The sequence below is a fragment of the Pocillopora damicornis genome, chromosome 7 (genome assembly GCF_964200805.1).
Source record: "Pocillopora damicornis chromosome 7, jaPocDami1.2, whole genome shotgun sequence".
NCBI lineage: Eukaryota > Metazoa > Cnidaria > Anthozoa > Scleractinia > Pocilloporidae > Pocillopora > Pocillopora damicornis.
In genome coordinates, this window is record NC_142676.1 from 17212313 (window position 1) to 17233291 (window position 20979).

Consider the following 20979-nt stretch of genomic DNA (forward strand, 5'->3'; position numbering starts at 1 on the left):
GTTGCTTGTCGCGCGTCCTTCGATTGAATTCAGTGTGAGTTCGATCAGACTAGATCATTCTAGGCTTTATGCGTTTGTTGATCGACAGGAAAGCTACGTATTACTTTCATCGCCAGGTGTTAATTTAGTTCCACGCTTTTTTAATTCAATATGTTTCGGACGAAGCGTGTGAAATTGAAATTGTTTTATGTTGTTAGAGAATCTTTCTTTTGATCAACGTAACCTGTGTTGAGTTCCAACTTACAAACGTGGACAGAAAGGGACATTTGTAAGAAGAAAAGCATTTGTTAGCTTAAGTTGAAATCATGTTTCGTAAAGGAATTTATGATTTTGTTCTGAAAAAAGAATTCTGGTGAACCATCGCCCTTTTATCAAAAGTCCTAATATGAAAATTAACCATGGGAACTAACAATACAGTTTGCTCGACATTATTCATCATGTTACATTTTGAGCTCATTTTGTTTAATGAATCCTATAAAAGCATAAATAAATTGATGACTTAAAATTGCTGTACAAAATTAAACATTGTAACATGATTAATCATGTTGTTGCTGTTCTTTTTTAGATTTCTACCATGCTACATTGCCTTCAGTTATGTTCCAGATCTACATACATGTAGGATACTCATATCTATCAGTTGAATTGTTATACTAAAGTTCCTCAAAATGGTATGTAATACGTGATCTTTTTGGTGCTTTTTCATGCTTACAGTACATGTGGAACCCACTGAAGATAGCTTTTCTTTTGACTTAATGTTGAGGACTGTTAATATTAATTATTTTCAGGGCTTGGAAAAATATTATGCAAATCACAAAATATCAGCGTGTATTATAAGTTAAAACATTGAATAATTTGAAGTATTTATTTAGGAAGGTGAATGGTGATCTTCCATATTTTCACTAGCTCAGTGGCAACTTTGTTTTTCCTCCATGTTTTTGCTATAACTGGATCTTTTTTCATGTGGTTTTCTGTGGGATTTTTTTTGAAGACTTTCTTGAAGTTGGCTGACCACTCAATAATTGCTTCATTTATTTCCTTGTATTTCTTTAGAACTTGTACTTGAATGTGTGCCAGGTGATTTAAGAAGTGTTCTTTGTGGTATCTTGAGCTTGAATTTTTTGTTGCTTTTTTAAAGTTTTTCATATAACATAACATCTTTGGTTGTGCCAAGAATCTCTGAAAGAGCTTTTGCTGTTTTGCTGGTTGGTAAAAAATCTTCAGATAATTTTGGTTTCTTAGCCAGTGGTTCACCTGTCTCATTTTGCACTGTTTCACTCAGCTGCTGTGGTTCTGCAATCTGATTATTTTCTAGGTTTTCACTACTCTCTTCTTCATCAATTAATAGAGTTTTGTCTTTAGCTTCTTCTTTACATTCACCATCACTCTCAAATGACTGATCTTGAACTGGCAGATTCTGTTGCATGCATTCTTCTCTATCATGGTTTTCTTCATTGGGAATTCTGGTAGCTGGGATTTTGATTCCGCTTTAAATGCATTCTTCCCAGCAATGTTGAAGGAAAATTTTCTCCATTCTGATATTGGAGGAGTGAAAGTGGTGAAGGGAAGGTCCTTGTTCCCTGAATTCAATTTCCTTAGGACCATCAAAGAACTCAATACAGTCTTCATTCTCAATTTCTCTCCACCAAACTCCTTCTCCCGGTACGAGGAAGTCAGCATGTGTGTTGATGACATCTTTGGGTAAAACTGTGTTTCCCAGCTTTGGTAGGGCTTTGCTGATGTTGCTGATTTCTTTTTCTTGCCTGATGATGCAGGTCACAGCTGTGTTTCCTCCTGAAGTCTTCTCTGCTTGCATGTGCAGAACTGCATTGCTCACTAAGCTTTCAACTCGGTTGTTCCAGGTCTTCCTGGTGATGTTGGTCAGCTCCTCAAACAACCTCTCAAACATTTCTGCATTAGTTGAACGGTGTGAAGCAAGACGAAGAAGAAAGGCGGAATGAGATACACATGCATGGAAGTATCACTGGACGAAAAAATGGATTTACTAGTGTTTGTCAAGGTGTGCAAATGTGGTGCAAATTTGGGGCTCTAAATTTGAACTGAATTTGCACCAGTTGTAAACTGAAGGTAAACTCAAGTATTTGTTCCTGACAAAATTGCCTGCAAATGTGATGTAAATATTACATTTGCTTAACATTTACCTTACATTTGCTACCAAGGTAAACCTGGAGCTTTAACACATAGTTGTCAAGCATTTGCCTTCGGTGCAAAAGTGACATATTTACTATTAATGGAATCACAAGTACATTATGAATGTGAAAGGTTCAAACTTCTGCTCTTCAGTGCCAAAGACAATGTGTAAGGCTTGTCCAAAACATGGTAAAAGGACGACACCAGATGGTAAGGCTTTGAAAGAGTACACATCCCAATAAGAAGAGGAAAATTTACATGTTTGAACTTTGACATGACTCTTGCCTCCTGTTTGACCTCCTCTGCTGTAGCAGAATAAAATGTTTTAACTGCAACAGGATTGCCTCTGTAAAACATCTTGTTGCAGCACCCAAACACACCAGAACCCAGATGTAACTTCACCTCCATTCCAGATTCATCTTTTGGGGGCTCCAAAAGGGCACAGTCAATTTCCACAATTGATTCACATGTTGCTTTTGCAATGACCTACATTTCAGCAAGACAAAAATTAATGGACTGTAAATCCTTTGTTAGCCCCCCTTTTCAGAGCAGGAAATAAATCATAAATAAATGCCTCTCTAAGTGTTGTAATGTATTTATTTATTTAAACAGATTTTTAAATAGCGATTTCTTTTCATGGTAACGTGAATGCAGTGACACCAAGGTCGGATCAGCAAATGAAGATGGAGTCACACTTTCAACATGGCTGTTTTATTTGAAGTTAAGAGTTTGAGATGATGGTAAAATTTATTCTAATGAGGACGACTTGGTCAAACAGCGTCAGGAGGTTGATGCAGTGACTCATTCTCTGACAGGACCCTAAACCACCCTCACCCCCTCCTCCTCCACTTTAATTGATACACCTGCTTAAAAACCTTTCCGGCTATGAAGATTTAAAATATAGTACACACCTTCCCTTACGCTACAGATTGCCTTGGAATCAATGTCCTAGCCTTTCTTGAAGCCTCCTCTTGCTTCAGAAGTGAGTGCCATCGATCATAATATTTTCTCGCTATATATATATATAAATAAATATATATATATATATATATATATATATATATATATATATAAATAAATATATATATATATATATATCATAATATTTTCTCGATCTTTAATTCAGACGCAAGTGTCTTCTCTTTGTTAAGGTTTCTCTGTAGTCGTTTCCGTTTTTTCCTTCCTCTTTTCATTCGTCTTATCTCCTCCTTTGTGTTTTCACGGCTTATCCTACCCATGAACACGATAAAAAATGTTGAAAATTACTATAATCTTGCCCTTGCCTAGCTGGTAACATCAGATTCTGTTTTAAGGCGCCAAAACGACCGCTGACCAGCGAGTAGTTAACTTCAAGATTTTCGTCACCAGACTTTTTCGGACTACGCAATAATAACAATGATAACAAACTTTTTTTTTCAGCTGAAGGAAATCACTACTAAGTGGACCTTGGAGAAAAGAGGGCTGGGAGGAATAGCAAATATTCCCCCCCCCTCCCCCCCCCCCAAAAAAAAAACAAAAAAAAACAATTGTCTCTTTGGGTCTAACAAGGTGCGCACAGTAAAAAGGGAAGGGGTGATCTAGGATGGAGGAATTTGATACTTCAATGGTATTAATATAAATGAAATGTACAAAAAATTACTAGTTGCTTGCCAGTCATTTTAATGGTTTTATATAGAAAATCCCTAAGAAATCTTGCTGATGTCCATGCCATACAGTAGAACCCCTATAATAAAAGGAAGGGCCATGGGTCTCACAAAATATGTTCACAATATTATGAGGTTTTATGATATCAAGTTTTTTATATATATTTTACTTTTACTAGGGTGAAAAATGCATTGCATCATTCGCTAAACTGAGGACTTCTTTATATACAGGTTTTTTAAATCAAGGTTCCACTGTAACAGGTTGCAAATAAAAACAAAATTAAGTTTCCAACAAAAGCGCAAGTAATTAATAAGAAAAATGACAATTTTATACTGGCTGCGTAATGTAACCATTGAGGGCCTGAGAAACCTAAATTCTGATAATAAGCACTGGGCCAACGTTTTCCTAACGTGACTTTTTGGTGGGCTTATTTTTGTTAATGTTCAATTATTCATTTAATTTTTTTTAACAATTCCAGGACTTATCGGAAGTTAAAAGCAATTTCAATTTGATGCCTTGGCCTTCACCAGCCACCTTTAACAAATTAAAAAAAGTAAAAGTCAATAAAGGTATGATGATGAAAAAAGAGCTGCAATGGTCTAAATCTATCAAGATATAAAACTTGAACATAAAATAAACTATGAATGGTATCAATCTAATAAGCACTAAAGCTAACACTGCAATTTGCGTGTAAGAGGACAGACCACAAGGACATGTTCATCTTGTAGAATGTCAATTGCTGGTATAAACTTTCCACTGATTCTCTGAATTGGAATAAATGTTGATTCACCTTCAGGTTCAAAGAGATCTTTGCACCAGACCTCGACAGGAGCACCTTAGGAGTATCTTGATGGGTGAGCTTGAAACCAACGTACAGAAGCCAAAACAGAGGTCACATAATGTCCATTTACTTGTAAATTTTTTTTCATAAAATAATCAATAACACCTGGTCTCAAATCAGCTCCAGAGGTGTCAATTGTGCCACCAAGTTTACACCACCTTGCCAACACAAATGCTGATCTATCTCTTGATTTAATGGAGCCAAAGAGATCACCATTGAATTTACAACAAGCATAACATTCAAAGTGAGTCGTAACAGAGGTTTCATCCAGCCCATCCAAAAACGTAGCATAGGATTTCTTTAGATGGGGAAGAACATCTACATCTATAGTGTCTCTTGAGTATGGTCCACAGCATGTGTACAAATAGAAACTGCTCTCAAATTTGCCACCAGTTTGCACATGACCAGTGGACAGCACATAAGCTTGGATAATTTCTCCAGACACCTGGTCGCTCTCAGTTAGACACTGTTCTTGAAGACTTCCTGATTGTTTTGAGTACAGTCTGTTAAGCAGAGGTTTAAATATATCTTGGAACTCAACAGGCAAAGGCAGATCCTTCATAAACTGACTTGATAAGAACTTGCGCATTAACTGTATCTCAACAGCACGTTGATTGGTTCCCTACTCGCCAAGAATTCCATTATAGCGCTCAAAGCTGAACAGCCAAAATGAATACACAGGTCCATAATCCAAGACACACTCAACAAGATGGGTATGCAGATGCATGTTTGGAGTTACTCTGTGTTTGCCATACAACTGTTCAAAACCCTGGCAAAACTTCAAAAGGTACGAGTGGGCCAGCAATGCTTTTGTTTCTGTAAGAACAGTAGAGCACAGGCAAGAACAAGCCATGACAAAATTACGCCACACTTCCATGTCACTGCTGGGCAAGGCATTCCACAAGGCATGTATGGAAAAAAGAACTGTAAATGATTTCCACTGATCGGCTGTGAAGCCCCCATAACTGTTCTGTATTTTCTTGGGCATTCTTCCCACACTGGCGGGAACTTTAAGCTTGTCCATTTTTTCTTGTATCTGTTGCAAGTTATTCTTGTCAAGCAATGACTTCTCTGGATCTAACCATACATTCTTCATAATATGCTTAGCTGTCCCAGTAAACAGATTGTGCATTGGGTCAATAATGTGAAACCAAACACAATCAAAATAAGGCAACAACATTAATTCTGTATACCTTGTTCCAAACTGCTGTTCAAGGTTTGCACAGTCATCAGCAGTTGTTTGGTTCAAGATCTCCTGTGCTTGCAGTCTGTGCTCATTGTTACTCCTTGGAGGGCATGGTTCAAAGCCAGAAAAATCAATTTTGGTACCAACTGAGCCAGGGAAAAATTTCTTGCATTTTGAACAGCCTATATTTGATCCATGGCCAGTAAATCCACAAACCTTTCTCACTGCTGGGATGTCGCAGCCAACACAAAGAAGAGCAGCATGGAATTTGGCATTTGTAGTTGACCCATGTGCCTTGACACTTATGCCATCTTTCCACAGCACATTCAGTTCAGCTACGAGGGGCTGTAAGTATAAATTAATGTTGTGTTTTGGTTCGTGGGGCCCAGGGATCACACCAACTAAGAAAACATTTTCTGGTTTGAACCTCTCAGCCCCGGGGAGGTTCATCAGAACCATATAGAGTACTCCAACACCATACACTGAATGCTTGAAAGGCTGGGCCCAGTCAACATTGAGCATAAATGCATAGTTCCTCTGTGCTGCCAAAAATGCTTTCCCATCCACGTTCTGCCATTCCTTCCAGATACGTCCATCAAAGATATCTGCAAGGAATCCATCAGGGATACCCCTGCTTCGCCATAATTCACATTTATCGACAAATCCTGGCCTTTGAAGGAATTGACAGAGATTGTCAATGATGCTGTTATAACAGTACACTTTGTGTGGGTAAAGCTTAGTCCCCCCACTCTTTAAAAAAACTTCTTTTAAAAGTGGTTCACCACACTTGGTACGGCGGAAATGTTGCCGATGGTTTGGAAACTGAACAAAAGTACACTTCTTGGTGACTTTTCGACCGCAAACCAGTTCATAGCAGTCATCAAAATTGTACAGAGTGTGACACTTTGGGCACACAATGTATTTAATAAATCTGTCTTTGTCCAGTCCCAGTTGCTTGCATAGTAAATGGACTGACTTTGGGAACAGCACAGCAAAACTTGCAACAGCTGGAAAGATTGTACCCATGGAATCAAACATTGCCCTCAAAAAAGTAAGAAGTATTTCCAATGCATTGTCAGATAATGAAGACCAAAGGTACAGGAAAATCAGCAACCAACGAAGAAGATGCTTGAAACTTCCATTTATTCTGGATGTGTTGTTAACATCCACAGAGGGTAGTTGACCCTGATTTTGGGGGAAGTCTGTATCAACATCCTCACCAGGCAAATCCCACACTTCTTTGAGTAATGCGTGTGGCATCCTCTCATGATAAATAAAGTCATTCTCTAAATCACTGTCATCAAAACCATGAATTTAAAGGTAACCTTCCTCTTCTAGATTGTGGATAGGAACACCATCCAAACCCAATAAGTTTAAAAGAGTTATGCATCTGTTATTCTGCACACATTTTTGCAAAAGGTATGCCCACTTCAAAACTGATAGCAGTTGGTGTGCTGCTGTTACAGTATACCTACATGTAGTGCTCAATGGACCATGACAAAATGAAAAATACAGTCAAGCCTTGATTAACTTACACCTCCCAGAGGGGGACAGGAACAACTTCTAATATACAAAGGCACACTATGAAAGGGACTTGGCCCTTGACCCCAACTAATTTGCATTTTTTTTGCAGGTGGAGGCAAGAGGACTGCACAATTATTGTTTTTCTCAAATATCAAATCCACTTTAAACATAGTTTGTTTCTCAAAATTCTTTGTTTGCCCTTATTTAGTTTGTTTACTATTGACTGAGCCCTAGTCGTAAATGGGAAAACCCCGTTTTATAGTAACTCTACAAAAAGCAAGGTGTGATTCTGAAAATGACAGGCAATCCTGTTTGATTCCAGTAACCTGTCTCACTAGTATGTGCATCAAAGTAGCGTTAGCCTATACATACAATGATATACCTGGTTCAGAAACGCTGCCTCCATCACAACTTGCCATTGCGACTGGTCTTTGAATGCAAACATCGTGCAACTGGTTCACTTCTTCAGCACACACGTCAACATCTGCAGGATCGCTTCTTTCCTCATCTGAAGACTCTTCTTGAATCTGTCGAATGTTCCATTGACCACTTTCTTTGTTGTAGTAGAGATCTAAATGCTGCCTATACGTTCTCGTAGAGACGAAGTCTTGACAATGCTCGCAGAATTTTCGTTTAGTTGACGACATTGATCGCCAAGAAAAAGAAACTCATGAGCCGTTTAACTGTTTATGTGCAGCGAAATACAAAACCAATCCAATAATTTTTTTTCTGTAACGATGAACTTGGGCTCTCCAAAGACTGTGCATGCGCTTGCAACAAATAGGAGCAGAGACTGGACAGAGACAGCAGGGTCGCCTAGAACATCAAGAGGATAACTCGGCAGTTGAGTCGCTGCCAAGAGTTCTTATGGATTAGGCAGTTTACAAGGATCGATTGAAACTTCTCTGGAATCTACTTCTCTGGAATCCACAGTATCCACCCCTTTGGTGCCGGCCGTCATACCGACGCCAAGAAGAACGTCGACTCCAACAGTATCTCGGGTCCTGGAGCCGCTTTACAGAACCTCAGTTGAAACTGCCAACGATAGTGGGAGCCAAGTTATGGAGCAGTTGCAGGCGTTTTTCGCTAGACAAGGGGATTTTAACAGAAGATTGGAGGAACGGCTCGAGGGACACTTGCAGGGCCAAGGGCGGGAAAACAGACCAACGGCGCAAGCGACGCGGTTTTCTAAGGCGCTTTCAGTAAGTCACCTCTCTTCATAGATTAAGCTTAAGGATAATTAATTTTTCTATTTTTTCCCGCTTTTTTTTCCTTCAGCAATGATGAAAGTCAAAGTCCCAGTATACAATCCCATGTACGTGTAGAGGGTAAATGTACCCACCCCGTAGGGAAAAACGGATCAAAGTCCAAGGGTCCATTCTCACCACAAAACTACTATCCTTTGTTTGGAGTTAGACTACACAGTGTTTATTGTTGATGGATGTCTTTCAAAATAAATGTGAACACCATGTTATTACTCTTTATCATTTTTAATATATGTAATAGTAATCCATTGAAAATCCCCAAATGATTATACTAGTTTTGATCTAGAAGGCTTCAAGAGGCCATTTCTGAGTTACAGTGCTTGATTTTGGACAAAGACAGTGTAGATAGATAGATAGATAGATAGATAGATAGATAGATAGATAGATAGATAGATAGATAGATAGATAGATAGATAGACGTTTATTAATAATACCTTAATAGCAGCTGGAAGCTGAATTACAAAGGTGTACAAATTATATAATAGAACTATACAATAAAATCAAACCTAAAAGGGAACTAATTTACATATGGGCCCATATACAATTGTAATAGATGTCAATTAAAATGTCTTGCGCTTGCTGGAATGAAAGTATCTCTGAACCGATTTGTTTTAAAGGAAACTCTAAATGGTCTGCGTCGTCGTAACTCCCTAAGTTGATCTCGGTTGTCGAAAGGCAGTAAGTGGTACAAACAATCCAAGGGATTGGAGACGATGTTGTTAAAGAATTTTAAGCAAAGGTCTTTCCTCCGATCCCTTAGGGTTTTCAGCTCTGCCATCTGAAGCACTTCTCTATAATGATTATCATAACCGTATATAATTTTCAAGGCTCTCTTTTGGACCCGCTCTAAGCTTAAGCTCAAATAATCGGGGAGACTATAATGGTAGACCTGACATCCATAAAGTAAGACGGATTGAATGCAAGCAACATAAAAATTCACTAATTCTGGTGATGGTACCTTAGCTCGCTTTAACTGAGTTAAAAAGTAAAGGCGTTTAGCGGCCTTTTTAATCATCTCAGTAACGTGAGTGTTCCACTTGAGGTTGTCTTGAAAATACACACCCAGTAATTTCACGACACTAACGGCGCTAACCTTAGAGCCATTAATTTCTATGAGATCGTAGGAAGGAGGGGAGCGCACGAAGGAAACTCTTAGCTCATTACATTTCGGACAATAAAACCACCAAAATTGTCCAGTGTCGGACAATAAAACCACCAAAATTTTTAGGGGTTCAAAATATTGACAGTACAGTGTAAAACTTATAGTATGTACCTTCTTGGGTGAGGCCATTGCATGTATTCAAGGCTGATAAACTTGATAGAGAAAGAGCTCGGACTAGGCTTTACTAATTCTTTTGTCACTGGAAAGGAATTTTTTTTTTCTGAAAAACATAATTCGGGTTAATTCCATTTTGCAGATGTACTATCATTTTTACAGATCTTGTTTCAGACTTATTTGTGTTTTAAAGGCATAAATTTACTTAAGCTATATTCAGCAAAGTGTCTGAAATTTTTTTAACTTGCTAACTATTTTTTCAAGGCCCACATCAGGGATGTCTATTCCACTCTGACTAGTGAAGATGGTAAAGATGTTAAATGGGATCTATCCAAAAGGTCAGTTTTAATTTCTTTTAATTTTTTTCAGTATGGGAAGCTAATGTCAATTGAGAGACCAAAATGATGTTTTGATTGTGGTTTTAAAGACATTGTATGTTCCACAACAAATAGTCTTATTAGAGTTAGTTTGACATAAATACTGGACTACTTAAAAGTGTAAGGGACGTAGTCACACAAAAAAGGGTTCAATGTTGACTTTCCTTGTCAAATATTGTGGACTCTCACAGGCATGTACCACTCAGAGGGTTTAAAAGAGAATTAAGATGACAACACAGTTCTAATTCAGCTTTGATTTGTATTTAGCTTTTCTCATGAAGATAACAGAGCTGTTAATGCAGCAATAATAAATGGAGTCAGAAGTACTGACACTTCCACACCATCAAATGTCATAAGAGGTAAGTGTTTTCTGCAAAAGTGACCAAAGTTGGGTTCAGTAGTTCAAATGTACCTGCAATAAACTCTGCATCAAAGGATATAAAAGGAAAGCTACAGTCAAGATTAATTGTTCAATTCTGTTTTTTTTTTATCTACCTCCTTCCTTCCTTTCTTTCTTTCTTTTTTTATCTTTCAGGTGATGCTAACAATTTACATATAATTATACATATTTGATTGTAAAATTGCCACATTCTCTCCTTGTTTTCCTTAATGTTGAATATCTAGCCTGCTAGCAGAAATCTCTTTTTTTTTTTCTGTTGGAAAGAGAGTAGGAGACACCTGCTCACTAGCCATGAATATCCTTCCCTAGTATATATCACACAAATGAAGAATACTTTGTATACACTGAGTGGCTAACTTGGAGGTGAAAAGCCTTCGCATTTTACCTCTGAGTAAAAACAAAATCGTGTAAAGCAGTGATCACCACTTGTTTTTCTCAATTTGTCAGAAAATTAAATATTTATTAGTGGCTGGTTATTCACTTGCAAAAAGTTAACTGTTTTTGTTCATGACAGCTGCCATGAGGGTGCATTTCAAGACCAAAAAAAGGCATTAAAAAAAAACAAAGACACCAACAGACAAGTAGAAGTGCTCTAAGACCAGCACATTAGGAGTAGGAAGAATACACTAAGTTTTTAGTTACTTGATAATTTCATTACACAGCTTGAAACGATCCTACTCTAAACTCACAAAATTTTACGCCTACCAGTACTATATAACTAATGTAAAATTTATGTTTGGTACAGAAACGTTTGAAACGCTGCAAAGCTCTATTCCAATCTACATCTATTGGGGAAGAGGAAAAAGAGAAATACCGCTTGTGCCTCTCATCTGCAGATTACATGTCCTCAGAACATTCAATGTCTGAGGACAACAGTGCTGGGAACAGCAGTTCTGAGGACGAAGCCCCCTCAAAACAAAAGGTGCTATGTAGGAGGCCTCTTATGTGGAGGAGCAGTGAGCTAAACTCTCTGTTTAGCCGATTAGATCGAAAGAGTGCGAGAAAGCAGTCACAGAGGAGTGCCTCTATGATGATTGAGAGGAAAGATGGCCCTCCATCTACTCGAGAGGCACCAGAAGATGCTCCAGCATTTGCTTTGTCATAAACGAAATTTGATTACTATACATTTTAGATACAAAAGAAAAGGTTTTACTTACTAGTATTGCGACAGCATGACTTACAGAAGTTCAAAAGTAAAAGACTCACTGAGTTTGGCCATTTGTTCACTGTTCTTATGTTAGACATGTATCTAGAATGTAGTATTGATATGAATATTGCAATCAACAATCCATCACTGAGGTGAAAAAAAAAGCGTGTCAAAACAAGTTTTAGAAACTTTAGAGAGTTCTTTGCTTAAATGGTGGTTTCCTTACAACAAGGCAAATACTGGAGCATCTTGTGGTTTTCAGCAATATCATTTGTAAAATATTTAGTTGAGGTTTAGGCACTTATGCGTTAAATGTGTGGCAGAAATTTACATAAAGCTCATTTGGTTTCTTTTTTTGTTACTGTTCAGTGTAGCTTTCAAACATTTTTATCCACTTTTCAATTTTTTTAGAACTTGTAGAAAGTAATTTCGAAAATATCAGAGAATGCCATCATAGCTATTGTTACAGTTAAAAATTTAATGATAAAAATAATGTGGTATGATAGCATGCATAAATACTCAATTTACTTTCTTACATACAGCTTGGAGTAAATATTGGAAAAAAATTAATATATGCATAAGTGAATCATCCAAGAATTTTCAAACAAACAATACTCTACTGTTAATGTGCTTAACAGTGTAGCAGTCAAATTTATGTATGACAGTTTTTATTACCAAATTGAAAAATGAGATAAATAAAATATCTTAAAACGTTATTGGTAGCTATATGTCAGTACTCAAACCTACTTTAAAGATCAATGCTGTTTATATCAGAAGTTATAAGACAAGTTATGTTTTTGTGGTCCAATTGAACAAAGACAAATAAACTATTTAAAAAGTAATTGGCTGGTTAGTTCTAAAACCTAATATATAGATCTATACTATTTATAACAGTAGTTCTAAATATTCTGTTAACCCCAGTAAGCTGAAGTTGACACTCCCTTATAAGCAAAGTTAGATGTTTGTTCTCATTTGCTTATCTCAGCAAACTTATTTGGTACTGAGAATTTGATCATGTTTGCTATACAGAGCGAAGTTGGTCAATGCTTTTTTGGTCAAGAGTTTGCTCACATTTACCATACCAACCAAACTGGGTCAAACTTTTGATTTTGTCAACATTTTATTATCTGAGCAAACTTATTCAATTCTAACAATTTGATCATATTTGCCATACGGAGCAAACTTGCTCAATACCAAGAATTTGCCAGCAATTACCTGCTTATGCAAACCTCATCAATTCTACGAGTTTGATCATGTTTGCTGATCCAAATAAACACTCCAAAATTACGCTTTTGAACACATTTACAGCGTTTTGTGAGCTTGCTGGTAATTATAAGTTTGCATGTTTTTACATCGGAAGCAAACGTGGCGCAAAAGGGAGATCTGCTCATAAATTTGCCTCGTATGTAAACAGGCATCAAATAAACACATTTACATCCACATTTGCCCCATGGGCAAATGAAACGAAAATTCATAGCTGCACAATACTTTTGTACAAGAGTGGAAATCTTTAACAAATGTGGCATTTACCATCTTTGCTACGGGTAACAAATGTGGTGTAAAATCGATCTTTGTTCTTTGGCAAATGTACAAATGTGGTATTTACTTCAGTTTTGCTATAGATTTGCTACCAACGTAAATCCATTTTTTCGTCCAGTGTATATGCCAAAGAGCTTTCTGCTTGTTAGGGCTCTAGTTGGGGTCATCACTTTTCGGCACAAAATTGCATGCCTCCAACACAGGTTATATAACCTTAATATCAACTTTGGTGACCTCTTTCTGTCCTAGGCAAAAAAAATTTCCACCATTTCGCACAGGGTGGCCAGCAAAGCTCTCACATCATGGGTTGTTGTCTGGTAAAGGGCTACAGTTAAATAGATTAGTGTCTTGCGATAATCTACTCCTCGTTTTTTCTCTTTGTTAAGTTGAACAGCTAGTATTTCTTTAAGTTTTATTAGTGTATCAATGTCAGAAATGTGATGTGGGATTTCTTCCAGAATGTTTTTAATGTGATTCATGGAGCAGTGAAGAGCTTCAAAACACAGTACCTCGTAGGACTGGAGGTTGAGACTTTCCACAGAAACACTCTCATCCCTAAACAACAGTGCTGGAATTCTTGTTGCCCCTCCAAGTTCTTCATTTAAAATTTCTGCAAGTTCTAGTTTGGTTTTGTCTGAATCTTCAAGTCCTCTTGCTTCAATTTCAGCTCGTAGCTCATTGAATTTGAGATCTTTAAATGGGTCCAAGAGTTGTTTTGCCTCTTTTTCTTTCCTTCCTGCTAACACCAGCTGTTGCCGTTCAGTCACTGTTCTGTACTTTCTTTGGGCCATGTAATCTAGATCGTGGCACATGCTTAAATGCCCATCACAACCTGGGCAACCATAATGCCCTCCATGCTGATTTACACATTCAAAGTTTGCTGTAGGGTTGTCTCCATTCATAAACCTCATCTCATCTTCTACTTCAACATCCTCCTCTGTTTTCACTTTTTGGGTTAAATTTACTAAATCATCATGTCTGGCTGGAACAAATTTTATCTGATCTTCAATGCTGGAACTGCTCTGTCCCAGCATATACAGATAGGGCCTCTCCACTGTTGCCTGGACATCCACATCTTTTCCATATTGAACTCTAGCTTCTGCGTCAGAGAGATGAATTACTGGGTCATACATCTCTCTCACACAAAAGAGCATGTGACCATAATTTGAAAGGGTTGAATGGTCATGCCAAATCAGCCAATGCCTCTTCCGCTGAAAGTTTTTCAGCCTTTGTTTGATTTCATCATGTGTTCCCCTTATATCCTCACCGATCTTTTCTAGCTCTGCGCGAATCTCACTTTCACTGAGCTCTTCATAAAATGCATCGTTTTTTATTCGGAGGAGGTCTTTGTTTTTAATCAATGCTTCTTTTCTAATGTCTTGGAAGGGAATTTTCCTTGCTTGCAAGTGGCATTTCTTCTGCTCTATCTCTCCTTGTGCATTTATAGCCAATTTGGTAATCTCTCTTTCTATCACTGGCTCTCCTATGTTAAATTTGCCACTCTCTATTCCCTCATGGATGCTTTGCTTGAGTTGTTTATTTGATTGCATCACAGGCACGGAAATTTCTCCCCCCTTTTGCTTCCTCATAGCTCTGCGTACCCTGAATCCTGGAAAATTAATCAAACCTTTTGTTACATGAGGCTAGAGAAATGATAAAAACTCATGAAAGAATTATAGGGTCACATATTCATCATTAACCTGACTTAGACTGTTGTATGCATTCTTATTTCAGGCCTACTTCTTCTAATGTTTTTCTAATTTGTAGTCTAATTAAACTGATGAAAATGATGATTAGCAGTATTGCTGGTACTTCTAAATTCTAAATTTTAACTCTTAAATCTCACTGTTCTTTAATTAATAAATAAAATTTTGTTCAATCCTAATACACAATTTCTTTCTCTTATAAATGATATTGCAGAGATGTAACTCTTGGCTTAGTTACAAATTTACCTCTTTTTTTACCTGTAAGGCCATCCTCTGAATTGAGATGCACTTCTGATGGGGGCTTAAATCGGGTAATGTCTACTTTTTTTGACTGTAAAAAGGCTTTGACTAATTGCCCTCCATTGCCAGGTGTTGAAGCACTTCCCTTGGTTTTGATGTTTTACATTCTGGCCTTTTCTGACCAGTTTGGAGGACCATCAGGCCATGACTCTACACCTGCTAGTAGCTGGTCCAACTTTCCTTCTATGTTAGCTGGTGAAGCTGTGTGGGATCGTTCCCTGACCTTTGGTGGGGTCGTTTTTGCTCTCTCGTTGGCCTCTTCAAAGGTTTCAAAGGACAGGGCCATTCTTTGGACTTGTCTTGAACTGTAAGACTGACGAAGGCTAAGGTGAACAGCACTGTCATTTTGTGACATTTTGGTCTCTAGTTCTTTTTTGTTTGCCTTCGCTCATTTCTCTTCATTTTTTTCTTTTCAGCAGGTGAAGGCTTCTTTTGAAGACCACCTTCAGGGACAAGTATTAGAATGTCACTAAGTGATTTTTGAAAGTTTTCCTGGCATTTTTCATTGTAGGTGGCATATATTGCTTCCCAATGCTTTTTAATTTCCTTTTTGTGACCTCAGGTTCTCTCTGACATTGTCTCTTGACATTTGTGTTAAGTTCAGTCAGGGGTCCTTTCCTAGCCCCTCTGCAAAACTTACTTATAGGGAAGGTAGATTGTAATTGAGAGTTAAATAAAAGACAGGCCTGGCAGCTGGTCAACGAGTGATCTTTTTTCCCTTCTTTACTTATTACTTTGCCCTCATTCCAGTTCTTTGAGGAAAACGCTGTTAGGTATGCTTCTTTTTCGGTTTTGCTTCTCCAGTTGTAAAATTTTTCATCAATGGTTCTGTAATGCCGCATGAAGTCTTCCCGTTTCATGTGTAGCCCAGGGTATTCTTGAAAATGTTCATCGAAGATTTTAAATCTATCTTGCAGCAATCTAGCAGCAAACTTTGCATTTCCTTCACCGGGAATCCTTTCAGTTTTGCTTAAACTTTTAGTTTCTCTAAGAAACACTTTTGCCCAAGCACAGTCAATCTTTAAAGACATCTTTGTTGCCTTGGCAGAGGATATGGGATTTGATATTGTGTTCTAATTAAACACAAGTTGGAACTCTCCACGCTGCTACTTGAACTAGCTAACTGCTCGAAATTTAAGACAAATTGCGCACCAAAAACTAAGGAGCTCATGTAACATGTAATACGAGCCGCGTTTGCGGACCACTTTATTCATTCATGAACTAATATAAAGTCTACGAAGGAATGGACCATTGCCATTCTTCATCGATTTTTTTATTAGAGAATTACGGAAATATTAAGAAAACACAACCTTGAAATGTATTTTGTAGCCTAGAAGAACACTGTAAATGGCTGTTAGGCACCCTAAAGTTAAAAACGACCCGATTTAATCTTAATTAAAGTCTAAGAAGAGTCCTCTCCTTCGACCCCATCTTTAAGTCTACTTTTTAGTCCATAGTTCATTTCACCATATCCCCCAGAAAAAGGGCATAAATACAATTAAATTCTTCCCCAGGGGAGAGGGATTCGAAGTTTCTGTTTCAGTCTCCCAACGGCCGTGAAACAAAATGGCGTCCGAATAGGAACGTTGTCGAGTAACGACCTATTTTGCGCCATGGGGGAAGGAAAATCGATTCAAATGTGAAAAATTTTAACATACGTTAGTTCTGCTGAACTTCTTCTTCTTGTTTTAGCCTCTCAATGTTGACCCCAAAGCTCGTAACCATTTAGAATTTAACGTAAAGACCCTCCAAACTGCTGCCGTGACGATTTCCTAACTTTTACCTATTCATCCACGGACTTATGGCTGATGCCGACGCCTTTGCAGGGCTAACTCTTATGAACTAACTACTCCTCAATACGGTTTGGGCGAACTTGATTCAAGTCTTGAAGATTTGGTTTGCCCCATTTCGATTCAAAGGTAATTAATTTGGGCGTCGTCAAGGGTGACTATAATTTAATTATGGTTGCTATGGCAATGGTATTGCATGGAATGATAGATAATTTCCATAGTAATAACCTCGCCGAAATTTGTTAAATTTGATCTTCTACAACGACCTGGAATGAAAAAATAATTTTTTCAGTGAATCACGTCTCATTTGATCCATCTTTTACTTTTAGATGTCTATGACCGTGATATATGTCTCATTTGTGGTAACGATGGCAATCTATCCAAAACTCCCTGCTATCAGCAACCGATTCACGAAGAAACGTGCCTCTTAGATTGGTTTAAATCACAACAAGAAGAAAACAACGAACCGTTCTGCCCATACTACCGTACAAAGCCACCACTACCTTCATAGAAAAAGTAGCTGACAGACCCTTAAGAAACCCACCATCTATGAAAAGCATTTGTGATTAGAGCAGATGGGAGCGAGTCGAAAGGAGATATCAAATCCGAAACAGGACCTGGGATGAAAGCATTCTCTTCACTCAAGATGACGACTTCATTAGTGCTATGTGGGAACTTCTTCCCATGTATGTCTACCTTTCTAGAGGGGAAGATGGTACATTTACATTAACAACGTATGATTTGGACCAGCAACGCCTCATTTCTGTTTATTTAGCTTCTAACATAGTGGCCATTCGCCATATTAATTTTGCTTTAGCCAATTCGCAGTGCATGTAAGTTTTTTTGGATTGTAAAAATAAAAAACGTGTTCATTTTATTTATTTAAAATGAAAATGACCGTAAGAGTTTTATAATTTGCACAAACGAAGAGGAATTAGGACAAATTCCATGTTGTAAACAACCTATACACTCAGATTCGTGTCTACTTGATTGGTTCCATTCCTAGAAAGACCAAAAACTTTAACCTAATAGTCCTTACTGTCGTGCTGAACCACCCATGAGTATGCTGGAAAAAACTTAAACAGATTTAAGAGAAATAAAGAAACTGCTTTTCCAATAGCTCTCGCCTTTGCATCATTACATTTCTTGTCAGTTGACTGAAAAACATCAAAACATAATTCTGTTTTGGTTTCAAATAAACACCATGTCATCCCAATAGTTATTTTTGCTTTATCCAATTTAAATGGCATCATGTAATTTTTGTTTATGTAAAATGAAAAACGTTTATTTGCACACATTATGTCTTTTAATTTTCGACGTGACAGCGTGATGTCATTCCTTGAGTATTGCGTGAAATTTCACCCTCGTTGCTAAGAAAGCGTGACCTTAATGTTTTCCTTAATGTGACACCTTTTTCTTGTGACCTCATTCCATGGGTGTTGCGTTTTTACCTTTTTGCCATTCCTGCAATTTAATTGGTCAATTTAGGTCACGTGGTACAAGATACAGTCTACTTGCTATACCACCGAGATATACTACTGTCAAAACCCCTCAAAACATAAGCCCTTTTTATTATTTTATTTTTTTTGCAGTTTCAAGAGAAGTCAAGTTGTTCGAAAGCCGATAAATTATCCCTCGAGTAGAGATCAATCGACGATTAAATTTCTTATCCCTATGTGGGGAATTTCCTGATTCCCAGAGACACTGAAGACTCGCGTAAATCCACAAGTTTTCTGTTTATTTATTGTTCCGACTTCACTCCAATGATCACAAAAAGATTCTAAAGATCACGCGTTTCTTACCGGAAACGTGATATCACATGATTGAAACTCGATATGAAATCAACAATAGCTAAAACAAAACAATAATCACAAGTTTATTAGCGTGACGACTTGTCACGCTACAGTCACAAAATTTCTCCACACCTAGGATAGCTAATCTAGGAGAAAAATAACGTTTCTGAAAGCAGATTTATTCCGGTTATTAAGAGCTACGCGGCTACGCGCGAACAAAAAAAATTGGAGGGAAATAGATGGCGGAATGTGAGAGTTTATAAGGAAGTGTAAGCCAAACGAAAGACTGAAAAAGAAAGCAGAATTTTCGCATGCAGCAAAAAATTATTTTGTATTCTTAAACTGTGTGATACATAAGGTGTATAAAATGCATTTCAATTTTGATATTCGTTTATTCAGAGGCTCGTCATAGTTTATTTAAAAACACTCGTTGGACAGCTTTCTGAAATTGGTCAAAAATACTCTTTCTTTCTTGGTTGATTTGCTCAAGTCCAGACCAGACCATTAAAAACTCCACTTGATTTCTGCTAATAAGATGTTTGGCAGCAGAAAAATATAAGAAATCTTGTACTTGTTGATTTTCTTCAAACTGTTAGCGGTATTGCTAGCGTGACAGCCGGTTATGCAAATTAGTTCATTAAGCAAACTCCGACCGTTTTATATTAGTAGCTCACTAAATCTTAGATTTTAACCATTTTAAGTAGAAAATGTAGCAGGACAGAGCTTTAAGACCACACCGATTAACACTTTACACATTTTAAAACGCCAAAATTTGACAAATTTTATTATCTCGTGACGAAAGACGTCAACAACAACCTATCGAATATCATAATTTGATTAGCGCTGAGCACCGGGCATTTGGCTTCTGTTATTTCATATTTGAGTTCTGACAGCTTACGCTATTCAAACCTGTATGAACATTTCAAAACCAAACCACAGTATTCTATTTGGTGTAACCGGCGATAACAGCACTCACTGAAATACACCGTGACCTCTGTCACGTAATTCAATTGTGTAATTATCCTAAATTGCTTCTCTCTTCGTAATAAAGCAGCGATAACATCGCCTTTTGGATTAGAATTCTGGTGATATGATGTCGCAGGGGTCAAAAAAGGGCCCCTTTTGCAGCTTTCACTTTTGAGAGCTCTAAAAATTTTATTTTAACGTATTTCCAGAAACTAATGTGGTTTTATTTACTTGTTACCAAAGATAGTAAATTGGGCAAAGTTTGAGGGAAAACTTTTTTCCGATGCGAAATGCCCTGGACCGCTCTTACAGAGATCGCCACTTAATTCATAGATTGCATAGAGCTGTTACTTTGGAAAGCGATCTGTATTCAGGAGTGAGACAAAAACCTTTGATTTCGAAGAATGTCTTGGATAAAGTTTACAATTTGGAGAAAATTAGTTTTGCCAAATAGAAAGTGCTCTTATTTTTTCTTTATTTATCTTGTCCTAAGGAGTGTTTTTCAAATATTTGCGAACGGCTATTTATAAATAACTCATTTTGATTATTTCGTTTTGACCCAACTTTGTTCATGTTTGTGATAAACGAAATAATTTGTTGTTACTAGTTTTTCAGTCTCTAAACTGTGGTACGGTTCTCATTGGCAATTCACTCTGATTTCCTTTATCTGTCTGAAATAAGCTTAACGTTTGGTTCATGATTTTCAGATTTTGTAAGCATTTTCGTAAATTATCTCATTGAGTTTAATTCTACCAGTACACAAAGTTCCTGTATGAAATTGAAGAATTTATTTTGTATATGTTTAAGCGAAAGATTCCTTTTGGGAGAATTGCTCCTTCGTTTGTTTCATTCATGTGATGCATAAAACTAAATTCACATTTTTGAGCCTGAGTAAAACCTTAATTTTGCGTGAAATACTTTACAGGAGAAGATGCTCGTTTACCAGCAGAGTCTGTGATTGAAGAAGACTGTTTGAACATCGATGAAGACGTGCATTCTTCACCAGCCGAGGCTGATGAACGGAAGTAACCTGTAAAAAGAATCAGTCATAATGATGTTCTGAAAATGCACTATGAA

The 20979-nt window shown here is 37.4% G+C and overlaps 2 protein-coding genes, 1 long non-coding RNA gene and 1 pseudogene across 4 annotated transcripts; 2 read left to right on the top strand and 2 right to left on the bottom strand.

Annotated features, from left to right (window-relative positions):
• The first annotated feature begins 447 nt into the window (after nucleotides 1–447).
• On the top strand, nucleotides 448–16044 carry LOC149042887 (uncharacterized). Of its 2 annotated transcripts, XR_016188384.1 has the most exons (3): nucleotides 448–668; nucleotides 15479–15681; nucleotides 15770–16044. It is a non-coding gene; the product is annotated as an uncharacterized LOC149042887 (long non-coding RNA). The 2 variants fall into 2 exon arrangements; XR_016188383.1 differs by having other exon boundaries at nucleotides 15479–16044.
• On the bottom strand, nucleotides 4432–7241 carry LOC149042888 (uncharacterized; annotated as a pseudogene).
• Nucleotides 7652–11475, top strand: LOC149042889 (uncharacterized). Its single transcript, XM_089212106.1, has 4 exons — nucleotides 7652–8545; nucleotides 10149–10222; nucleotides 10529–10620; nucleotides 11176–11475. Exons 1-4 carry the CDS (start codon nucleotides 8405–8407, stop codon nucleotides 11214–11216), a joined length of 348 nt encoding a protein of 115 aa, XP_089068232.1. The 5' UTR covers nucleotides 7652–8404; the 3' UTR covers nucleotides 11217–11475.
• On the bottom strand, nucleotides 13574–15171 carry LOC149042890 (uncharacterized). Its single transcript, XM_089212105.1, has one exon. It carries the CDS (start codon nucleotides 14934–14936, stop codon nucleotides 13593–13595), a length of 1344 nt encoding a protein of 447 aa, XP_089068231.1. The 5' UTR covers nucleotides 14937–15171; the 3' UTR covers nucleotides 13574–13592.
• Nucleotides 16045–20979: the final 4935 nt, after the last annotated feature.

Coding starts and splice junctions, on each gene's coding strand:
- LOC149042889 (XM_089212106.1), top strand. CDS start 8,405: ATGGAGCAGTTGCAGGCGTTTTTCGCTAGACAAGGGGATTTTAACAGA. Junction 8,546..10,148: donor GGTTTTCTAAGGCGCTTTCA/GTAAGTCACCTC, acceptor TATTTTTTCAAG/GCCCACATCAGGGATGTCTA. Junction 10,223..10,528: donor AAATGGGATCTATCCAAAAG/GTCAGTTTTAAT, acceptor ATTTGTATTTAG/CTTTTCTCATGAAGATAACA.
- LOC149042890 (XM_089212105.1), bottom strand. CDS start 14,936: ATGAGGAAGCAAAAGGGGGGAGAAATTTCCGTGCCTGTGATGCAATCA.